Source organism: Mytilus edulis, chromosome 4 (genome assembly GCF_963676685.1).
Source record: "Mytilus edulis chromosome 4, xbMytEdul2.2, whole genome shotgun sequence".
NCBI classification, from domain to species: Eukaryota; Metazoa; Mollusca; class Bivalvia; order Mytilida; family Mytilidae; genus Mytilus; species Mytilus edulis.
The window spans coordinates 35,793,661-35,817,151 of record NC_092347.1 but is presented as its reverse complement, the minus strand read 5'-3'; the positions used below and the strand labels follow the sequence as shown (position 1 = coordinate 35,817,151).

The window sequence follows — 23,491 nt, the reverse complement described above, 5'->3', positions numbered from 1 at the left end:
TCGTTGTTATTCTGTGATGAACATGTCGAAATGTACTATTATATTATTTAGGCATTTCCATGTCCTGAGTGTGTTTGTATTTATTAACTGTATTGCTGTCATGTAATGTTGTCATTTTAACTATATATTTAACATTGCAATATAGTGCAAGGTTTGGCTAGCCACAAAACCATGTTCTTCCCACCGTTTTTTTTTCCCTTGAAATGTCCTGTACCAAGTTAGGTATATGGCAGTTGTTACTTAATAGTGGGTTTCTATGTATTTTGCATTGTTGTTTGTTTTTTGTTGTTTTGTTCATTTCCTCTTGTAGTTGAAGTATTTCCCTCGGTTTTAGTTTGTAACACGGATTTGTTTTCTCTCAAATGATTTTTGACTTTTGAATACCAGTATACTGCTTATGCCTTTATTTTGTCATAAACTGAGATTTATATCAATACAGGAATAAATCTGCTATTAAATGGGCGCAGTTAATGCCCATATGAATACATACTACTTGTCGATACACTTTATCGCCGAAAAGTACATGGTTGTTAATGTCTGTGTCATTTGGTCGCTTGTGGAGAGTCTCATTGGCAATCAGTCCACATCTTTTTTATACATATGTTGTCAAGGAGAAAGTAAATGATTTTTATTCTTTTCAACAGCAGTAACAAATTTTATGCAATGACTTTTTAAACTCTAAAACTGTGATGAAACCTTGAACATTATATCTGATTGACTACATTGGGATAATAAAATTAAATTAACCATTTTTTTTAAATTTTCAATTTTTAATCCTTTTGTTAAACAAAATATCACAATACTTAACAGAATGGTTTTTCTTCAATTTTTTAACAGAAATTTTCTTGTTCTCGCCAATTCGGCTGATGTTTTGAGTCTAATGAAACAAAACATTAAAACAAATTGATTTTTTCAGTCCCGATACTTTTAAAGTACATTTAATCGTAGGGTACCAATTTTCTTGTCTTTCATGTTTCGCTCCAATAATCAAGATGTTTAGAGAAGTATTACAACTGTTGGTCGAATGAAGACATAGAAAGATCACCATGTTGGCCTGACTGCATGTATAAGGGCATACAAACTACCGAATACATCGAATATCAGCAAACAAACAATAAAATATATACAAGTCAGACAAGATTTTACCTATCTAATCTTTAAAAAAAACCTCCCCGACGTTAAACCTTTTTATTCTCATGAAAAATTAATTAATGTCGTTGAAAGTCAGACTTCTGGTGTGAATATGTTATGATGAAGTGTTCATTCTATCATATTTACTCCTAATGTATTCATACGGAAAAAAACATATTTGACATTCTTTTTTAGCTCACCGGAACGTTAGCCATCACTTGGCGTCTGTCGTCGTCGTCTGTCGTCGTCCGTCGTCTTCTGTCTGGTGTAAACAATTTCAAACATCTTCTCCTCAAACTACTGAACCAATTCCAACTAAACTTTATCTGAATGATCATTAGGGTATCTAGAATAAAGTTTGTGTTTTGTTTTTAGTTTCGTCAGTTTAGCCACCATGGCTAAAAATAGAACATAGGGGTAAAATGCAGTTTTTGGCTTATGTCTCAAAAAACAAAGCATCTACAGAGCAAATCTGATATGAGGTAAAAGTGATCATTATGTGAGTTTCTATCAGCCCTGAAATTTTCAGATTAATCAAATAACCCATTGTTTGATTGCTGTCACTAAATTTGTAATTTTAAGGAAATTTTGCAGTTTTGGGTAATTATCCTGAATACAATTAATGATAAAGATAAACAGCAAAAATGTCAGCAAAGTAAGATCTACAAATAAGATTAATGACCAAAACTGTCAATTGACCCCATATGGAGTTATTGGCCTTTAGGGACAATTTTATACAATTTGTTTATCATGTTTTCAAACTTTAAAAATCTTCTCCTCTGAAACTACTGAACCAATTCCAACCAAACTTAAAGTGAACGATCATTAGGGTATCTAGAATAAAGTCTGTGTTTTATTTTTCGTCAAAAAAGATGGGCGCTATAGCTAAAAATATAACATAGTGGTAAAATGCAGTTTTTGACTTATATCTCAAACACTAAAGCATTTAGAGTTTATCTGATGAGAGGTAACAATGTTCATTTGGCGAAATGACTAAATTGTATTGACTTTAACTTATTATATATATATATATATATAATAAAATTACCTTTTGTGGCATATTATACAACATAACTATGTGCTGACAATGTAAAAAAGGAGGTGCATTTATATAGTTTTCTTTTTTAGTTTCTGAAAAAGAGTTTTCTAAGCCAAAAGAGGTCATGTTATGTAATTTTCAACTTGAATTGGAAAATAAAGCTTTGACTGGTGAAAACACTGGGACATATGCTGATACTGGTTCTGGAAAACCCAAGGTGGCTCTACATTCAGTACAAAAACATTTAAACAGTAAAGGTAGTTTTACATTGTCAGTTGGATCAATCATCATACTTTTTTGTCTAGCTTATAACAATTTGTTACGAAAAAAAAAACAGTTGTCCTTGGTGGCATCAACCTTTAAGTTCAGTCTGTGTGTTAAAGGTTTTAAAAAATGATTATCTTTGTCTTAGAATTGTAGAAGCTTTGATATTTGTTTGTTATGACCAAAAGACTGTATTCAGAGAAAAAATTGAAATATTCGTTCTTTGCATTTTTCATATTCTACTGATAAAAGACATTGTTTGCAGTAAACTATTAGATACAGTTTGGGGTTAACTTTCTTAAGGAATCAATTACTTTGTCATAATTCGATATAATTTAATGAAGCTCTGCCTGAAACTTTTTTTTATTATTATCATAAAGGAAATGTATATTTAAAATTTACAAGTTGTTTTCCTTATTTTACTTTAGGAGGCTCGCGGGTATAAAAATTTCAGCAAAAAAATAAACATTTGTTTTTTCATTACAAATTTTATTTATTACACTATTAGTTATTACCTTATGATATGGTACAAAAATCACCCAAACAAATCGATTCAGTTTGGCCACAGATGACCTTTATAATGTTTATATCATTGGAAAAGTTTCAAATTATCTCCCTTTGGTGCAAAACTGCCATTTTTGGGCATTAAAATTGAAATATCTTTTTATAACTCATCGGTGACCTATATTGTTTATTATTGTTTTCAAATAAGCTGTACATTTACTAAATAATTGTAAAATTTAAGCGATTTCTGTAATTTAGTTCTTATTTTATTTCGATATTACCTCTATTTCTCCTATTAGTTCAACAGAAAAAAAGGACAATAACAAAAATATATATGCTTCTTTCGGAGGCAGATTTTGAGCTTTAATGAACGGTGACCCCATTTTTTTATTTCATTTTTCTATTAAGATAAAGTTCATTTATAGAAAAATATAGCGAAATCCTATATTAAAAAAAAATGATTTATACCCGCGAGCCCCCTTACTAAGTATAAATGGTCATGGACTTGATGTATTTCAATCTATAAATGGAATGTGTTCTTTTATTGGGAAATGATACCTTATTTTCGTCAATCTTGACTGATGTATTGATTCTGATGAAAAAAACATTAAACAATTATTAGTCGAAATACTGTGAAAATAATTAAATTCGTTGAGTACCAATTTTCATGTTTTTCATGAGTTTCTCTATCTACGAATTTTGGTGTCCAACAAAGTATAATACCTTTGGTTTAAATGAAGACGTTGGAATATCACAATGTGAATCTGACTGTATAGATATAGGCATATAATCTAGCAATTACATCAGATATTAGAAAAGCTATATGAACTATATACACAACTTCGAACAAAATTTTACCTTTCCAATCTTTAAAAATCCTAAACTCCCCGACTTTTACTTAAAGTCAGACTTCCCGTGAGAAAATGCTATGATGAAGTGTTCATTTTATCGTATTTACTCCTTATATTATCATACAGAATAAAGATCATATCAGGTATTTCTCTTTTATTTTATAAGACAATTGTATTGACTTTAACTTAATTGTATATGTAAATTAAAATTAACTGTTGTGACTTATAATATAATGTTTCTCTATATTCAATAAAACAAAGTGGTGCATTTGTATATATATTTTTTTCAGTTTCTGAAAAAATATTTTCTCAGCCAAAGGAGATTAAGTTACGCGATTATCAACTTGAATTAGCTGAGAAAGCTTTGACTGGTAAAAACACTGTGATATGTGCTGATACTGGTTCTGGTAAAACATGGGTGGCTCTGCATATAGTACAGGAACATCTAAACAGTAAAGGTAGTGTAAAATTGTCAGTTAGATCAGTTGAAATAGATACAAGAAGATGTGATACGAGTGCCAATGTGACAACTCTCCATCCAAGTCACAATTTGTAAAATGTAAACCATTAAAGGTTAAAGTACAGTCTTCATAATGGAGCCTTGGCTCACACCGAACAGCAAGCTATAAAGTGCCCTAAATGTGGATGGTAAAAACCATTCATACAGGTGAACTAACTGTCTAATCTATATAAAAATCGAGAAACGAAAAACACAAATGAACCGTATCAACAAACGACAAACCACTGAACAACAGGTCTTGACTTAAGACAGGTGCAAACAAATGCAGCGGGTTTTAAGAGGCGCCAACCTTCACCCTAATCTGAAACAGTAGTAAATCATTGCATCATAAAAAGTTACACTACGAAATATCTATTGAAATGGCTTTAATTCGATAAAAAAAAGGAAATACTAACAGAACAAGTAAATATACACTGAACACATAAATTTGATTTAAAACACAACATTAAAACAATATGTAAAACAATGTCAAAATGGCAACTATAAATTGAGAAAAAATATAATTGATTTTTGTCGAACTTGCAACATTTTGTTTCGATAGTGTGGCATATAATTTCAAATTCTATTGTCATTGGTGGTGTTAACATTTAGGTGTAGTCTGTGTTGTAATTTTTCAAAGCATCAATAACTTTGTCAGACCTTACTGGAATTGTATAAAATTTAGAAATTGGAACTTTTACTACAAAAAGACAAATAAACAGAGCGAAAAAAAGGAATTTTTGTATTTTTTATTTACTGACAAAAACACTATTTTTGCAGTCAACCTTTAGATATAACTTTGGATTATTTTTTAAGAGATCAATAACTTTGTTGAAACTTGATAGAATTAAATGGAACTTTGACTGAAGCTTTTTTTTTATGATTACGAGATAAAGAGAAGATCTGAAAGCAAAAGATTGATTTACAAAAATGTTTCCCATATTTTACAGATAAATTACATAATGCTTGTTTATCAAAATAAAAACATTAACTCTATCAACAGCAATAGCAGTTGAGACACATGGCCTTGCAAAACTGAAAACAAATGTTAACTGTTTTTTGGAAGATTTTGTCATTTTTTAATGATTATGCTTTTGCAGCAAGATTAAAAATGTAAAACAATAAATAATTAGTTTGTGCATTTAAAGATTTCGATTAGCAGACTCGCATTCTTTCACTTAAGAGTGATAGAGACTCGGGAGCGCCTCGTATTCTTTTAGAATTTTTTATTATTTTTAAAGTGATATTAAATGGTAAATTTAAGGCTTTTCATTTGTAAAAACTGTACACATATGACACTGATTTAAATCTTGTCTGTTACAGAATCACCAAAAGTTGCATTTATGGCCAGAACCAATCCATTAGTATTACAGCAGTATACATTATTTAAACATCATCTTGCAGACAAAAGGGCAAGTTAATAGTATTTTATCTGAAAATCTAAAAACAATCAATTAATTTAAGATAAAAAAAAATTGCAATGAATTTGAATATAACGAGGGTTTCAAAGGACCGATGGAGTTATAGAAACAATGCACTTTGAATACATCAATTTCAGCCATTCTTGGAAGGCAATGGATTTAAAACTCGATTAAAGGTAAAATATTTGCTTACAAGTGTCTTGAATATCTATAAAATGTTGTCAAGTTGTGTGATGCATTTATGATATATCAGCAGGAAAGTATTAAAATTGATAACAAAAATGAAACAGTCTTTCATTTGTACTGTTTCCAAAACATGTCAATTCACTGTAGTATTTAATATATTGAGCAGAAAACTGTTGTAACGAATCAGCGTTTATTGTAAATTTACCTTGCACAACACAATTCCTAAATATGTTTGCGGGTTTTAACAACATATGGTACTTGTTTTAAACTCTTGACTTCTATATTTTTACAGGTTTATATTATAAACAAAAATGAAAAGTCAACTATTCCTCTGAAGAAACTGATGGAAATGAATGATGTTTTTTTCTTCACCCCACAAATTCTTATTAACAACATAGAAAAAGGAGATACAAGAATACCACAATTCACACTTTTGATCTTAGATGAGTGCCATCACACAACTAAAGGGGAACCCTACAACAACCTAATGAGAAAATATTTAAAAATTAAGCATAATTGTGATGATATTCCTTTACCACAGGTAAGTGTTTGCAGTAATATCATGTACAATAACTTGATTTTCAATTTGATTCATTATACAGCCAGTGTTACAAGTATTTCATATTTTGCCGATTTTCAAAGACCATGAATGATGAGTCTTGTGTAGACGAAACACGCGTCTGGCGTAAATACAAAACTGTATCCTGGTATCTATGATGATTTTATATACTATTATTTGACAAGGGACTGAAAATTTTGAATATATAGAAAACAAGATTGGTGCTAGACAATTACAGTAACTTGTCATAATTGGCACATTAGTGAACCTTTTAAACTTGATACTATCAACTCAGAAACAAAGTGCACGCATTTCAATATGATGTCTGAAAAATGGACAAAAATGTGAAATTAATTATTGTGATTTTGCATACAGATATATGTGTCAGATCTCAGAATGTGATCTCTTTTTAATTTGGATACTCATCCAGTCCCGTTATTTGCTTTAATCAAAACCCCGCAATAGTTTCTGATTTTACAGTTAAATAAGAGGAGTTAGAAACCAAGTCTATGATGAATCCTTTCCATGTAAAAAGAGTATTTCTCGCAGACTTTTTTTTAACCAATAATGTTAAAGTATACTTGAATTTTGACATTAACTGGCCCTCTAGAAGTAAGAGTTGTTACAGTTAAAGATAATATTTTGTGTCTAATTAAGATTGTTGGATTGACCGCATCTATAGGAGTTGGGGCAGCTACCACAGAAGATGGTGCCATAACTCATATGATCAAAATCTTCAGTAACTTAGATGTGCATGAAATCTCCACAGTGGAGGAAAATAAAGAAGAAATGAAGAAATGTGTGGCAATTCCCACAGAAGGTACTTTATGTAAAAGATAAAAAGTTATGAGTGGAATCTAATCTATTTTCAGACCTGCATTAGTCATAGACATGTTTTATGCTCTATATGATTAAGCTTTTATGAGTAACCACCTGAAAATATGTCAAGAAACTGCAGTTTTTATGTAGCCATGCCATTTCCACCAGAGACATATAATACAAGACTCTAGTAGAATCTAAGTAACAGCAAATGAAATGTATCGGCTACCGGAAAACCGATTTCTTTTGATTGGCATGATGTGGAAATCAACCATTGTTGTGCAGAAGATTCTTTGCCTATCAATTTTTCAAATCGATAACGCCGATACATTTCACAACTTAAGCATGTAAGTACTTGTATATTCAAAAGATACGAAAAATACAATTCTAACAACATGTAGTAGACTTTTAACTTCCGGTTCTACACTTATTCAATCGGTTCCCTACTCTGTGGTAGGACGTCCTGGTACTCGGTCAATTACGTGCAAACAAACAAAAGAAAAATCAGTATACGATCGCTGCAATTTTGGGGAAAATTTACTTTTTTCCGATGATTTAGACATGTAAAGAAAGCATTTAAACAGTTAACTTTCCCTCAAAATTGTACCGATTTAAATCTTGAATTTACTTAGTTACGTTGCTCTTGCTTGACCGAGTACCAGGTTGTCCTCCCATAGGGGAGGTAACCAGTCGAAAAAACATTACGTGTCAAAAGTCGGTAATATGAAAATGGACTACTAATATAATGTGTTGAAATAACGAGTGTAATCAAAGACAAACAAATTCAAAACTTGGTATATTCTACAGTCATTGGACAAAAGTGAGTTCCCACTCAACAAATGTCCTATCATTTCAATCAAAATCGATATTTTTCAAACAAATATTACTCAGTAACTGTATAAGCGATTTTTATAAAGTAGATACCAAAAGATGTAGAAATGTCTGAAGTTAAATTGATTTTTGGTTATAATTTTTGCGAGGTTCGTGGTCATTATCTGATGGGTTAAACACAAATGAAAAGTTTTACGATTTTAATTTGATTAGAATACATAGCAAACTTTTCACGAAATATTTTTCTTTGAGTTCAACTTGTCAGAAAACTAAAATGAGCATGAATAGTATCATCATCAAATAAACAATAAAACTTCAGACATTTCTACATCTTATGGTATATATTTCATATAAATCAATCATGCAGTTAATTGGTAATATTTTTTGGGAAAATATTGATTTTATTTGAAAAGATAGGACATTTTTTGAGTGGGAACTCAATGCTGTCCAATGACTGTACTTCACCTCCTTTTGCCGTAGAACTTATATAATCTCCCAATTTGTTTTATAAAACTTAGAAATATGTGAATAAATATTTAATAGTACAAGGCTATAATGCTTCCAAGTGTTATGTCGTAAAAATAAGACTAATTTCGTAAAATTTGATCCAATAGTAATTTTTTTTTTTTAAATATCAACAAAAGTGACTAGTATTTTCTTATTATGCTGGTACTACCATTCTTTCTCATAAAACTTGGAAATATGCGAATAAATATACAATTTTATCTTGTTATATTACTCCAAATATTTTTGTCGTGAAAATAAGACCACTTCCGTAAACTTTTACACCCTATTTTATTTCTAAAAAATATCAACACAGGTGACTATTATTGTGTTATTGATACATAAAGCCAGTTATGCTAGTACTTCAATCTGTTTCGTAAAATTCGAAAATTTGGAAATTTTGATGGAGTTATATTACTCCAGAATAGTTTTCATTGGTCTTTTCAAAGTGTAATTGAGATTATCAGACAGAAATCAAATTAGATATTTTTTTTTTTTATTTTTTTTTATTTTAAACTGGCTAAATATTGAAATTGTTCATGGACAAATTTCTTTAATTCAGTCCTTAATTGTTGTGCTTTACGAAATTTATAGCATGCATTTTGTTGGGCAACCTATGCATTGTTCATCCTGTATAGGGCAAGGTTGTTTATTTTGTGCTATTCGATCTGTAGTTATTTGGTGTTTTTTTTTAATTTTTGGGAAGCCAGTAATTTGAAGAAAGGCAGTAATTTAATTAACAAAAGAAATAAAATTTTCATGCAAAAAGGAAACCTTTTACTGCTGATCGTCATATTATGAATGAGCTGAATTTATCTGTTATCGTTTCAGACTACGCTTCTCATTCACAACATGAACCATATTTATATGAAGACAAATATTTTCTGGAATTAAACCGTAGTGAGGATATGTATCTGGAAACTGTAAAAGGAATTAAACTGGTGTCAGTTACTTTACCAATCTACACAAATATACGAGATAATTAAAGATTTTGTTACCACCTTAAATAATCTTACTTTAAAACTGCCATTCCCTTTCCACAGTCAAGGGAAAAAAAATTATTAGCCCGTGGAAATAAGGTTATAAAATATTTTCCTACGCCAAAGACATATATACAATTGTATTATATGACTGTGTCTACACCCAATCCGAGATATATAATACTTTTTAAGTAGTATCTTCAATGTTGCTTTTGTGTGTGACCATAAAACCCACGTTAATTTTTCAGATTTTAGTTGCACAGAAGATACACATATACATGTATAGATGCATCTCTCACTTATGCATTCGTCATATTCGCTATCAACAAAGAGTTCGTTATCAGAGTATTCTTCTAGAAGTATATCTACTAGTAATTAAAGAAAACACAACTCAATGCAAAGTATATCTACTAGTAATTAAAGAAAACACAACTCAATGCAAACCTATAATGAAACTGTCAAAAACACATTTAGAAAACATACACTGACCGAAAATTCTAAAATTAACTCAATGCCAGCCCAATTAACAATAAGCACAATGATTAATCAAATGTTTATGGCTAAGCCGATCATGATAAACGATAAATAAACAAATAAATCAAAACTATTTTTAAGATATATTATTTAATTTTCTATTTCGGGAATGTTACTTTTTGAAACAGTCTTGACTCTGGGAGGGTAAATACTTTGTGATACAATTTATCAACTGTTAATTATCCTATATCAATAACACAAAACTTAAATCAGTTATAAACAAATAAATTAAAATAAAGTAACTAGATAGGAACCCAATTTATATTGTTACATAATTTGATTATGATAATGTTAACACTGAAAGCAGATCTTTTTCGTAACAGTTTATGATGTTATTTTAAACATTTATCATAACTTCGAGTACTATGAATACTTTTTTTAAAATCACACTAGGATTTCCTAGTGGCCGCGAGAAGTTACGTTAAATCGCCGAGTTGTGAATCTCTTGTATTATATGTCTCTGTTTTCACCTTTTTGAATTACTTCATTCACTGCGTTTTTACAGTCCCAACAATAGAAGTTGATTTATTGAAGTGATAGCACATAAAAAGAGACATTTGTCAACCATATGTTTCTTGAAAAAGTTATTAGCATTAGAGGGGCTTTAAGGCCATTATTTTGGCTACATAATAATGCATATTAAAAAATTACCATGCATATTCTTAAATTTTCTAACTATCTGACATTTTACGTACAAGTTGTTTTGCAAATAAAAACATGATTCACAGATATCATGTTACTATGGCAACAAATGCTGAAGACATTTATAATCATTTACAAATTCTTATATTTTCCTCTGTTAATTTTTTATTGGAAATGTATGTGCACATGCCAGAAACATCTGTATACTGAGCGAAATCATGTTTTTCTAAATTATTTTGATATTTCTTGACTGTGTATGATGCTTCTTCAAAAGAAATACAGATCTATGGCAAATTGTGTCTGAATTCAGAAGTTTTCTTTGTTCATCAAATCATTACATTAAAATCCTTTGTATGTTATTTACATTTCTTGATTATAATGTCTTGATTGTATTTTTTTATGTAAAAATTTGAAATAGTTTTGAAAACTTTATTTTTGAGGCCAAAAAATGGACACAAATACCTACTCTCTTTTTGTTTTTATCATCAAACAGATATTAAATTTATCAACACAAACATTAAAAGATATTATGTTTATCAACACAAACATCAAAATATATTACATTTATGAAAACAAACATCAAAATGTAATACATACTTTTAAACACAAACACTCTGTCGCACTCACCTTTGTCTGAGAGCAAATCTGTATCTGTGCATATTTAGTTGATGAGTTGTCATCGTCCGTTTTTATTTGATTATCGCTTTTCGTTTACTGTCTCCGCTACTTCATTTGTGAGTTTCAAATCGCCAATTGACGGTGGCAACTACAGAACTGTTAATACTTAGTTCCAGTGATTTAAACAATTCATAAAACAATGAATAAGAAAAGAAATGTATTGATTAATAGGTGTTTTCCGCCATTTTGAACACTTTTGTGCTTTTTTGTGGCGGTCAGTTTTAATTGCTGAAGGAATCCGAAGAGAACCACCTACCTTCTATAGGTATACTGACAATCCTAGTCAATAAAGATTGTATCGGGAACACCTGTACGTGCAGGATTTGAACTCACAACCTCAGCATTGACAGGCTAGTGATATTACATTTGTACTTAGACCACTCGGCCACCAAAATTAAGAGAGGAAATATTTCAAGATTAGTATGACTAAGGTCTCTGATAGTAAATCCTTGTTACCTCCTCATAACAAATCACTAATTTTGTCATTTAATTCTATTTTATTAGAGTATGTAAGAATGGAAGTTTATTATGATGACCCTTGTAGAACAATCATTGAAGAAGAAATGAAAAAAGTAGAGATACTATATGAAGGAACTATGAAAGGTGATATATATTATATGTTTTATCAGTTGCTTCTTTCTATAGATATATGAAATTGATACAGATTATGTCAGTTATTTATTTTAAATACTTGTATCATTATGTTATATTGTTAAGTAAGCTATAAAAGGATTTGTGATGACAAAATGTGAGCAAATTTCAAAGAGAAAACCAATGGCCTAATGTATACTAATAAATGTGACAAACAGAAATCAACGGCAATCACTGAATTGCAGATTCCTGACTTAAAGAATGTGGGTGGTTTAAAATGTTTGAGAATAGTCAACTTTCCCTGTGCCAATGGTGTACATAACAACACAACATGAGAACAAACAACAAATAAGTTGGAAAGTGTTTTATTCATCAGATCCCTAAAACGCGAACACATAAAAAAAAACCACTAAGTAACGATATAAGAATACTTACAGATGCTAAAAACTAATTAAAATAAAAAAAAATCAACTACTAAATAACCACGTTCATTTGACTAATATGGTGAGAAGCTTACCTCGAACGGATTAAGTGAAAAGACATCATAAGTGATGCTGACAAGAGCATAACGTTGTACAATGCCAACATATAAATAGAAGATGTAGGACCATAACTTAAGTGTTAATAACTGTATAATAATACATGATACTGAACCCATAACATTAGTGCTTGTGATCGATTTTTTATGCTGAAAACATAATTTTTTAATTAGTTTAATTGAGCTCTGGCATGTTAGTAAGTCTGCTTGGAGTCCTTTGTCAATTTATGTATCATTACCATTTTGCTTAATTTCTTCTGTTTCCTAATCTGACATCGGACTATGACTTCTTTTAAGCTGAGTTTTACTATGATGCGTAGTACAATGTGTTTTTTTAATTCTACATTGGCTAAAGGTATAGGGGCATGACTGAGATCTCACAAAACGTTTTACTCGCCGTATTTTTAAGCCTGTCCCAAGTCAGGAGCCTCTGTCCTTTGTTAGTCTTGTATGTTTTATTTCAATTTTAGTTCATTTATATGTTTTGTAGTTTAGAATGACGTCTACTTTCATTGAAATAGTACACATTTTTGTTTAGGGGCCAGCTGAAGCCCGCTGAAAACCGGTTGTGTAATTTTTTTCGTTGTGTTTAAGAACCATTGGTGGACTTGGACTATTTTCTTCTCTTTTGGTTTGGTTGTTGTCTCTTTGACACATTCCCCATTTCCATTCTCAATTTATGAATAGTTATATTTTAAACTATTTTAAATAAAAGCCATGTGATGTATTGCTAGATTGATTACTGTTAAAAATAAGGCTTTTTTTAAAATCAGGATGTGATAAGCCTTTTAAGATTAATAGATTGCTATAGGTAAATCTTAAGTAATGCTAAAAATATTAACTAATTTATTTGATTTGAAATACACTTATTAGAAATAAGTTGTTCAACTAAACGGGAGAACAGATCTACTCACTTAAAAATCATTGATTGGTTTTATATAATATAGGAAAAGGAGTATTGAACATATTGGATACCCGTCAAAATTTGCCAGGGGGAGAATTCCTCTCCAAGACATATCTCGAATCAATCATTAAACTGAGGAATCAGATTATGTGTGACACAACACTGCCACAGGACACTGGACGAGAAATGATATGCTGTCTTATCCACCTCGGTGTAAGCATTTCTACATTGAGTTCTCAAATAATTTTACTTTATCTACAGTGAATTAAAATAACAGTAGTTTGCATTTATGCCCCCTGCAACTATGTGACAATAGAATACTTGTTCCCAATGTGCATTATGTTTTATTTGTATAGTATGAGCAATATTATTTTTACTATAAAATAAACAACAAATTTTTGTAAAAAATAAAACAAACTTAGTATTACTCGAGTTGTCAAAGGCGTAAGCAGGTCTAGCAAGGGCGTGACTCTATCCTTTTGACGTCCGAAAGAAAGAAAACGTTTGTCAAACACTGATTGTACAAGAAAGATTTTGTCAAATTTGTCATGGCTCCCATAAAAGGGAGTGATTTAATATTTAGTTTGCAGCTTGACAATGTTGAGTAGTAGTGAGTATGCAATTTTAAAATCTGCTGTGTAACCATTTTCTGTTGGCTGATAGTGTGAAAATTTATAACACATATTGTGCAAGGAAATTGTGTGTCAAACTTTTCTTCACATGCTTTGATAAAGTAAAGATTTCAATATTTGTTCTGGTAATTATGAGATATATTCCAATATACATTTTATCTCAATCAATTGCAAACAATTAAACAGGTCTAGTCTCATTATTATTGGTCTTGTTGAAAGTTAAACATACTTTTTTCAGATACTCCATGAAGCCCTAGATATAAATTATCTGATGAATGTTGAACATGTTGTCCAGTTTCTGAAAAGAAAATACGTTGAGGAGAATCAGCAGCCAGATGAATTGATACCTATAGAGAGAAAACTGCTCAATTTTGGAAAAGGTAACACAAACTTTTACTTTTCTTACTAGTGAATGATCATCAATAATGTCTCTCTATTTAAAGGTCATGTTTTAAATCTTAAAAGATTTGTAAATTTTTTAGCACATCTGGCCAATATTCATCATTTGGTATCGGTAGTTGTTGTCTGTCTGTCTGTCATCATAAGTTTTTGTAAATCTTCTCTGAAACTACTAGTTTAAATGCTACCCAAAAATTCCTTTTTTATTAAAGTTTTTCCAAACTTGTTTCCAAATTCCATATTGAATTTCATGTAACACTGTACTACTTCCTTCTTTAAATAATTCATTAATGATACTGTTTGAACTAAACTATCATGTCCTTAATTTTCTTTATATAATTTAATTTAAAAATTGTATCTTTAAATCTTATGCATAAAAAAAAGATAACTTCTGATGGTAAAGAGAAAAAAGTGTTATCTCATATCTCAAAACCTAAAGCAGTTATAGCAAAAAGTTAAAGGTCTATCTACCATGGAATTTGTTTAATTTCTGACAACCCATTTAGGAAATGTTCATTTTTAGTGATTTCACAGTTTTTTTTATCTTGAAATCTTTTAAAGATGGAGAAAAATTTAAAGCAAGTGTATCTGGATTTTACTGAGAAAGAAATCAAAATCTTCAGATTGTACCCCTATTGAATAGATTTATTTTCAAACTCTTATTCGCTCATAGCTTTTTAATTAATATACATTGACTTTAGCCATGAGACCTCTTGTTAGGACTAAGTTAAACTGCACAGCGCAACTTCGAGGGGGGATGTGATTAAAGAAAAGCAAAAACAAAAGTGCAATAAAAGGCAGATTGTATTTATAGGTTTCTAAAAAAATTAAGACAAAGATTAAGAAACATATGTTGTCCTAAATATGGTTTTGTATATAAGAAAATTCCATCAGAAGAAGTCAATTTAGAGCCAATTTTAATAGAAGACGTTGAATTTTCAAATAGATTTTCCCTAATAGAAATAATATAACTACAAACAATGATAAACCTTAGTTTTGCTATGTTACTGTGATGTTTTCAAAATCAATATGAAATCAATTTGTATTGAATATCCTACATTTTTAGATCTTATACAGAAATTTGAGAATCAAAAAAGTATCAGACCGAATCCAAACCTACGTCTTATTGAGGAAAAACTTCAAGAGCTCTACTGTACCACTGAATCAGGAAAAGATTCACTTGGAATGATATTTGTTCAGACCAGGGCAACTGCGAAGTCCCTAGCAGAATATCTTAATGAAAAACTAGAGGGAATAGATATACCTGTTAAACCATTCATTGGCTCCAAATCTTCTGAAACAAGTGATGGTAAGTTGGATAAACAATAAAAGATTTGTTGCAATACTACAAACCTATATATCAGTTTTAATCAAAATAAATTGCGTATTATTAAATCTAATGGTATGCAATTAATCAATGCATTAATAGCTTCTATATATTTATAAAAAAAAATCAGATCAATTTCAAATACAATATTTTTAAAAAAAAAGTGAATACAAGGACCAGTCACAATCCCTATTGAAATTTGTTTATTTTGAACTAAAACAAATTTCATTTTGTTAAAATTGAAAGTTACACTTTGCAATTTCGTAGATAATTTGATATCTATGAATCATGTCTAACGATCTGAACACATCATCACTCTGTCCATCACTTCAAGAACATTTATTTTTCAATGAAATTGACCAATACTTCATGTGACTTTACATATCTAAGAAAACTGAATATTCAAGTTTCTCTTAAACCAAGAATAAGTGATTTTGTCATGATCCACACATGCAACCTATTAATATATTGCTTAACTGAAAACTTGCCTGCATTGCATCAAACACTGTTGATATTTACAATTAAACATAGATTGTTTGAAGTTTACAGCATTATGCTGTAGTAAAGCAATACATCTATTATCAAAAAGATTCCAGGGATGGTTTAATAATTCATATGTCATAACTGTAAAAATAATATATGAGCATGATTTGAGATATTGTAATTGATAACAAGAAACTAATTTTAGGGCTGTCTGAAAATGAGAAGAAGGAGTTATTGGAAGACTTTAGAAGCCACAAGATAAAGTTATTGGTTGCCACTTCAGTTGGAAGTGAGGGCATTGATGTTCCAGAGTGTAATAGTGTTATGAAGTATAATTACTCAGGAAATGAAATCAGCATTATACAAATGAGAGGTTATTCAATGAATTGTTATAATAGTATAAAAAAATTTTAACATTAAAAGTAGCTTGCATGAAATAGAAGACATTTTGGAATTTGATTACTACCACATGTATATAACAGTTATAAATAGTTTGACATTACAAGTCATTTTTACATCGAATGTTTCCTTTACTGTTACAAAATGATAGAAATTATTATAAATTAAGGAATGTATCTCCCTCATGCAAAGCTCTGATTCCTTTCACGGATTTGGCTATACTTTTTGGACCTTTTGGATTATAGCTCCTCATCTTTTATATAAGCTTTGGATTTCAAATATTTTGGCCACGAGCATCACTGAAGAGACATGTATTGTCGAAATGCGCATCTGGTGCAGGAAAATTGGTACCGTTAATTTTATTATTACCTTCAGAGGTCAAACGGGTGTTATGTTGCCGCAGAAATTTCTTTTGCGCTTTTGACTGATAAACTTACGTATTTCGTATAAATACACGAATATTATCGATTGCAAAATAGCATTCCTAATCGCTTGTTTTCAATTCATTTCTCCAATGAATACTCATGAAAATATTTTTTAAGAACATAAATAGATAATATGAAAATGTTTTGTCGTGAGAAATATGTATATATAGGTACAGGTACTTGTCTCAGAATTTTTTTTCCTATATACCTTAATATAACATAAGGTACTTAACTTGCATTTTTTTTTTAAATGTCAGCCTGTCACGAAATTCCGTTATATGCCTATTTCTCGGTTGTCAATCCCACTAAAACTGGTTATGCCGTAAATCTAAATGGATTTTTCTACACAATAGTGTATAACACGCCTAATTTTGTTGTCGGAATCATCCGTAGCAGGCTTACCCAAGTATGACAATCGTAACTATTTCGTCTATACCGACGCCAAATTCGATCAGTACTTCAGTACTTTGATTTGCCATAGCTTTGTCAATTTGTTTACTTATATAAAATTAAAAATTAAAAAAGTGATTATTGTCTGTTTAAACTTGAACTATTATTTTCTTGAATAGATGTTGATTCATGGTATACAATTTCAAAGAAAATATGTATATTTAATATTAATATTAAAAGACTCTTACAATTTCATATTTACAAGGACAGTTGTAGACTTTATTGAAAGTAAACACTAAATACATAAACACATAAGATGAATTTGATCGTTAAAACAAGTTCAATTATTTTTTTTAAACTGTTTGAAATGTTATTTGCAATACTTAAAATGAATGGTTAAGGATGACATTCATACTTTTATAGGTCGTACGAGGAAAGCAGGAGGTCAGGCTATTTATATAAGCGATCAATCTGTTCTAAGAAGGGACCTTGTCAGTATGGAGAAAGCTGCTGTAATGCATAGAGCACTTGATGAATTGAAACAGAAAGGAAAAGAGGAAATAAGGAAAATGATATTAACAGAGCAAAAAAATGACTTACAACACCAGGAAGAGCAAGAAAGAAAACTGAGAGAATTACAGAGTCAGAAAAAGAGAGGCTTCTTCAAGCTTGTATGTGCAACATGCAAAGAAACTGAGATAAATGGAGACAATATAAAACTTTATAAACAAAATCATCATGTGGCCGCTGAGAGGGAATTTTTAGATAGAGTCAAAAAGGAGGATATTAAAGAAGAAAAAATAAATCAGATGATTAGAAAATCCATTATTTATTGTAAAAAATGCCCACAAAAGCTGGGGAAAACATTTTTAATACACGATTTAGAAGTGCCTCTTTTAAAGATTGATGCATTTTTATGTAAGGAAGGTGATAAACTAAGAAAATACAAAAACTGGAAATTTGTTCCATATATTATTGATGAAATTAATCACAAAGATTTGGCAATAATTTTCCCAAAGTTGACAACACCAGAAGTGTCATAGCTTTACATCATACAATTTGTGCATGTTCACATTTTTATGATGCTTCAAACAAAAACTGATCATCTTTTAGCGATCAGCCCTCATGGTCTTGGTGGAAGCCACCCAGTATAGGTTTTAAAAAAATCCTAGAATATCTGGCCCAGTTAGTGTTATTGATTGCTTTGAATCAAATACATGATTTAAAGGAAATAAAAAAATAGTAATAAAGTACAAATTAGATTTGATTTTTAGCACCCCTAATTCTCATTTTGTTCTCATAACATCATTTTTGTAAAAATAATCATTCCAAAGATTTCATTGTTACATGTTTATTAGCCTTATTCTATGCATATTTTCATCTTTAGCAGCAATTAAGAATTAAGTCAATAGCATGAATCATTAAATGTATTAGATTGATGTTGTAATGTAGAAGAATATTTTTGTTATGTCACAAAGTGATTTGTTAAGAAAAATAAATAAATTATATAATAGTAAAATTGTTTTTACATTTTTTCTAACCACAGTATAGCTTATTGCAATTCTGCCTATAAGGCTAAAGTTGTATGTATAAACCTTAAATAACAATACAGTGTTATATGCCCTTAAAATAATAAAAGATATTTTTTTTTTATTAATCTGATTTGATCTTCTTATGCTGATGGTTTTAGAACACTTGATTTCATTTAAGATTTGTGATTTGGGTTTTTGTTGATTTTTATATCTAGTTTTACAGACGATGTTGTTTTTTCTATGCTATGCTCCCTTTGATCAAATTCCAAAAGTGACTGCTAGGTGTTCTGATTTGAGAGTTGCAAGGTCAACAGTATACTGGTCTGTTATTAGGGGAGTATCAATTCTGGTTTATATTCTTACTTTATATAGAAATAAGAAAATATGCGATAAGTTCCAAAGAGGCAACACTCCATCAAAGTCAATATGTAAAAGGTAAATAATTATGGTAAAAGCACAGCCTTTAACTCGGAGCCTTGACTCACACCGAACAGCAAGCTATAACATGACTAATGTGTACCAGTTCAAACAGGACAACTTCTGTTTACTTCACATCTTCACTATCATCTAGAACGTCACACAAAGGGTCATTTGGGGCAAATAAACTTTACAACAAAAGAGATGATTTTAGTTTCCAACTTTCCATTTCTATGTAGTGCATTCTCGCTGCACCTGCATAATGAGTATACATAACAGTTGATACGATTTTCCAAAGCTTGCCCTTTCTATGAATTATTTGCTGTTTACTAGATACCTATTATAACAATAGTTCAAGCTGTAAAGTTGTGGTCCCTTTGAATTTTAACCGATTCCGTCTCAAGTTGGATAACCATAAGAATATTTGTTTCACAGATACGCGGATATATTCCAATTGTCCCAACCACAATTATGTCTTTTTTTGCTCGAATTTGACACCATATGTGTGTCTTACATCAGCAGCACGAGAAGCAGTATCTACTCAACCTTCTTTATCACCTGAGATCCCCACCTCTGTGACTTTGTCAGTTCGTCTTCGACTTATGGAAGCACTAGTGGTAGCTTTAGTACATAGCATTTTAATGGAGATCATTTGTCCTGGTCCCCTCACAGTATGTTGACTATGAAACAGTTAGTTAGTCTGTTAAGGTTGATTCGGTCAGCTTATGACAAGATGAAACTTTAATGGTACTTATAAGTCGATGATGTTTGGCATGCAGTTGTATTAACATTTGCAGATCTCATATCTTTGGAGGTTATTGGCCTTGTTCCCTTTTCTATGTTTTACAGTTCATGTGCTAATGTTTTAGGGCAGTTTAACATTTGCATTTTCCAATAATTGTATTATATCATCCAATTGTATACGGTACATGCAAGACATATTATTAGTTACATAGTGTGCTAGTGACCTAATACGGTATATATGGGGTCAGTAAATTCCATATGGGGTGAGAGCGAAGCTCGAATCCCCATATGGAATTTACTGACCCCATATATACCGTATTACGTCACTAACACACTATGTAACGAATTTATCTTACCGACTATCTTAACGTGTGAAATTAAGACTAGTGATTCTCAAAACGAGCAAGTCTTCAATACTGTTAGCGCTAGGAAAATACTTCTTCTTCTTCTTCTTCTTCTTCTTCTTCTTCCAGGTAAGGAACCGGATTCATTGCTGAATGTTAATGGTTCCGCGCGAAAACTTTACGCAGTGTCGGGCAACACAGAAAGATTTCTCTTGGCTATTTACAAATTACATTTAAAAGGTTCGCAGAAAAATATACAATTAAAATTATTTACAACTGGTTTTCCTACTTCCTTTCAGAGCATGCCTTCAGGGCAGCTCTGAATCCCTCAACGGTGTTGGTCGCTGTAACTGTTGTTGGTAGGTTGTTCCAGTTCCTGATTGTCCTCGGGAAGAAAGATTGGCCGTAGGTGTCTGTACTTGTTCTTTCTTGGAAGAAGCGGTTTTTACCTCTGGTCCGGTTATCATTCGGCGTCAAATATTGGTGACGGTCTATATCTATAAGTTCATGCTGGATCTTGAATAGCATGCACAATCTATTTGTTTTCCTCCGTTCTTCGAGGCTTTCCCACTTTAGATTTTTAACCATATTTGTGACACAGCCAGGTGTTCGGTCTGTGTAGTTGTTATTCACAAATCGTGCAGCTCTTTTCTGAACCTGTTCAATTGCCTTGATTTTATTTTGAGCGGTTGGGTCCCATACTGTGCTTGCATATTCCACTGCAGGTCTTACCATGGACACATATGCAGCTGCCTTTACCGGTTTTGTACAGCCTTTGAGGTTTCTACGTATAAACCCCAAAGTTCTGTTTCCTTTGCCTACTGTATTGTCTATGTGTTTATCCCATGTTAGGTTGTTACTGATGGTTACTCCAAGATATTTACTTGCTTCCTCTGTGTCTAGAGTATGACCGTGAAGATGGTACGATGTTTGTATCACTGGTCTATTTTTGGGGGATATTCTAATGACAAGGCATTTTTTGGCATTAAAACTCATCTGCCATTTGTTTTCCCAGTCTTCCAATGCTGTTAAGTCCTTTTGGAGAAGTTCACTGTCAGCTTGGTTGGTGATGGTACGAAAGAGAAGGCTGTCATCCGCGAATAATTTGGTCTCTGATGTAGATGCTGTTTCTGGCATGTCATTAATGTAGGCCAGGAACAGTAATGGACCAAGGACTGTGCCTTGGGGTACACCAGAGAGTACTGGTACTTGTGAAGAGACGGCACCCTCTAATATCACGCTCTGCTTTCTGTTATGTAGGAAAGAGCGAATCCATTTATTGGTTTTGGGGTTGACGCCGTAGTATTCCAACTTGTGTAGGAGGCGGTGATGTGGTACCTTGTCAAATGCTTTTGCAAAGTCAAGCAGGATGATGTCTACTTGGCCGCTACTTTTTAATTTCGATGCAATGTCGTTGATGGTTACAATTAGTTGGGATTCGCATGATCGTCTTTTGCGGAATCCGTGTTGTGCATCAGTTAGTATTTTATTTTTGTCAAAGTGGTCCATGATGTTGCTATGTACAATATGTTCTAAGACCTTACATGTGATGGAAGTTAGAGATACTGGTCTGTAGTTAGATGCTAGGTGCCTTTCGTCTTTTTTAAAAAGTGGAACTACATTGGCATCTCTCCAATCTTGCGGGACTTCACCAGTGTTCAATGATGTTTGATATAGGTCTGTGAGTATAGGAGCAAGTTGTTCTGCTGCTGCTTTCAGTATAAAGGCTGGTATTGAATCGGGACCAGTAGCTTTATGCGGTTTCAGGTTTTTTAATAATTTGTGGACTCCGTTGGTACTAATTTTTATGTCCTTCATGGTGGAGTATGGACTTTTTCCTTTATCCGGAAAGTTATTTAGGTTTTCTTTGGTAAATACTGACTGGAATTGGTCGTTTAAAATGTCAGCTTTACTCTTGTTGTCACTTTGCAGAAATCCCATTTTGTTTTTTAGCGGTGCCACTCCTGTCCACTCCTGACCTTTGCTCTTGATATAAGACCAGAATTTCTTTGCATTATCTCTATAGTCGGAACTGACCTCTTCCATATACTTCTTGTTGGCTTGTCGGACCTCCCACTGCACTTCTTGTTGTAGTCTTTTATACCTGTCCTTGTCTCTTTTCTTTTTAGTTTTTCTCGCCTTCTTGTGTGCTTTCTGCTTTTGGTTTATTTTGCGTCTAATGGTTGTATTGATCCATGGATGAGTGTTTCTTCCAAGGGTCATTTTCGTTGGTACTCTTTTCTCTATGGTGGTTTGTACAGTTGTTTTAAATGCCTGCCATAAAGACTCAACGCTTCTATCTTTGATGTTTTTGAAGGTAGTTATAAAGTTTTGTAGATCTTCCTTTATATTATGTATTTCAGCTTTTTTCCATAGAAATATTTTTCTTCTGACTGGTTTAGGTTTAAGTGGTTTACAAGCCATATCTAGGAGGACGATGTCATGGTCGCTGTTTCCTATTGATGGTAATGGTTTGCATCTTAATTTAAATGAAGGATGAGATGTAAGCAATAAATCTAAGGTATTCTCTTTTCGTGTTGGAAAGTCCACAATTTGTTCTAGCCCGTTGTCAGCTACAAGTTCCAAGAATGCCTGGTTGGTTCTGGTAGGATACTGTCTATGGTCTATAGTTTGTTCTGCCCAGTTGATATCGGGTAAGTTGAAATCGCCACCAATAAGGAATATGTCTTTTTGATGTTTTGCTCTGATGTTATTTATTTCGTCTTTCATTTTATCATTTTACTTCCATTAATCCTACAAAAACAGATGCCAACAATAACGACTTGTAAGGTTTAAATGTGTTTTATGAATTTGTTTCAATCTGAATCATCAATTTCTTCGTCTGTTGGAACTTTTAAGATTTTTTCTCAGTACCGTTTTGTTTTTTACAAAGGGACATAACACCATTGCTAACCGTGTAATAA

At 31.5% G+C, this 23,491-nt stretch overlaps 1 protein-coding gene across 1 annotated transcript in view; it reads left to right on the top strand.

Moving 5' to 3' along the window:
- LOC139521351 (ATP-dependent RNA helicase DHX58-like) overlaps positions 1-19,049 on the top strand; it is a 34,117-nt gene extending 15,068 nt beyond the window's left edge. The window contains exons 7-17 of the mRNA XM_071314829.1: positions 2,260-2,427; positions 4,080-4,247; positions 5,612-5,700; positions 6,188-6,436; positions 7,112-7,274; positions 11,947-12,045; positions 13,519-13,688; positions 14,346-14,487; positions 15,573-15,815; positions 16,522-16,689; positions 17,954-19,049. Coding sequence (XP_071170930.1) covers positions 2,260-2,427; positions 4,080-4,247; positions 5,612-5,700; positions 6,188-6,436; positions 7,112-7,274; positions 11,947-12,045; positions 13,519-13,688; positions 14,346-14,487; positions 15,573-15,815; positions 16,522-16,689; positions 17,954-18,573 — 2,279 coding nt within the window. The 3' untranslated portion in view covers positions 18,574-19,049. The remainder of the gene's footprint in view (positions 1-2,259; positions 2,428-4,079; positions 4,248-5,611; positions 5,701-6,187; positions 6,437-7,111; positions 7,275-11,946; positions 12,046-13,518; positions 13,689-14,345; positions 14,488-15,572; positions 15,816-16,521; positions 16,690-17,953) is intronic.
- The last annotated feature ends 4,442 nt before the right edge of the window (positions 19,050-23,491 follow it).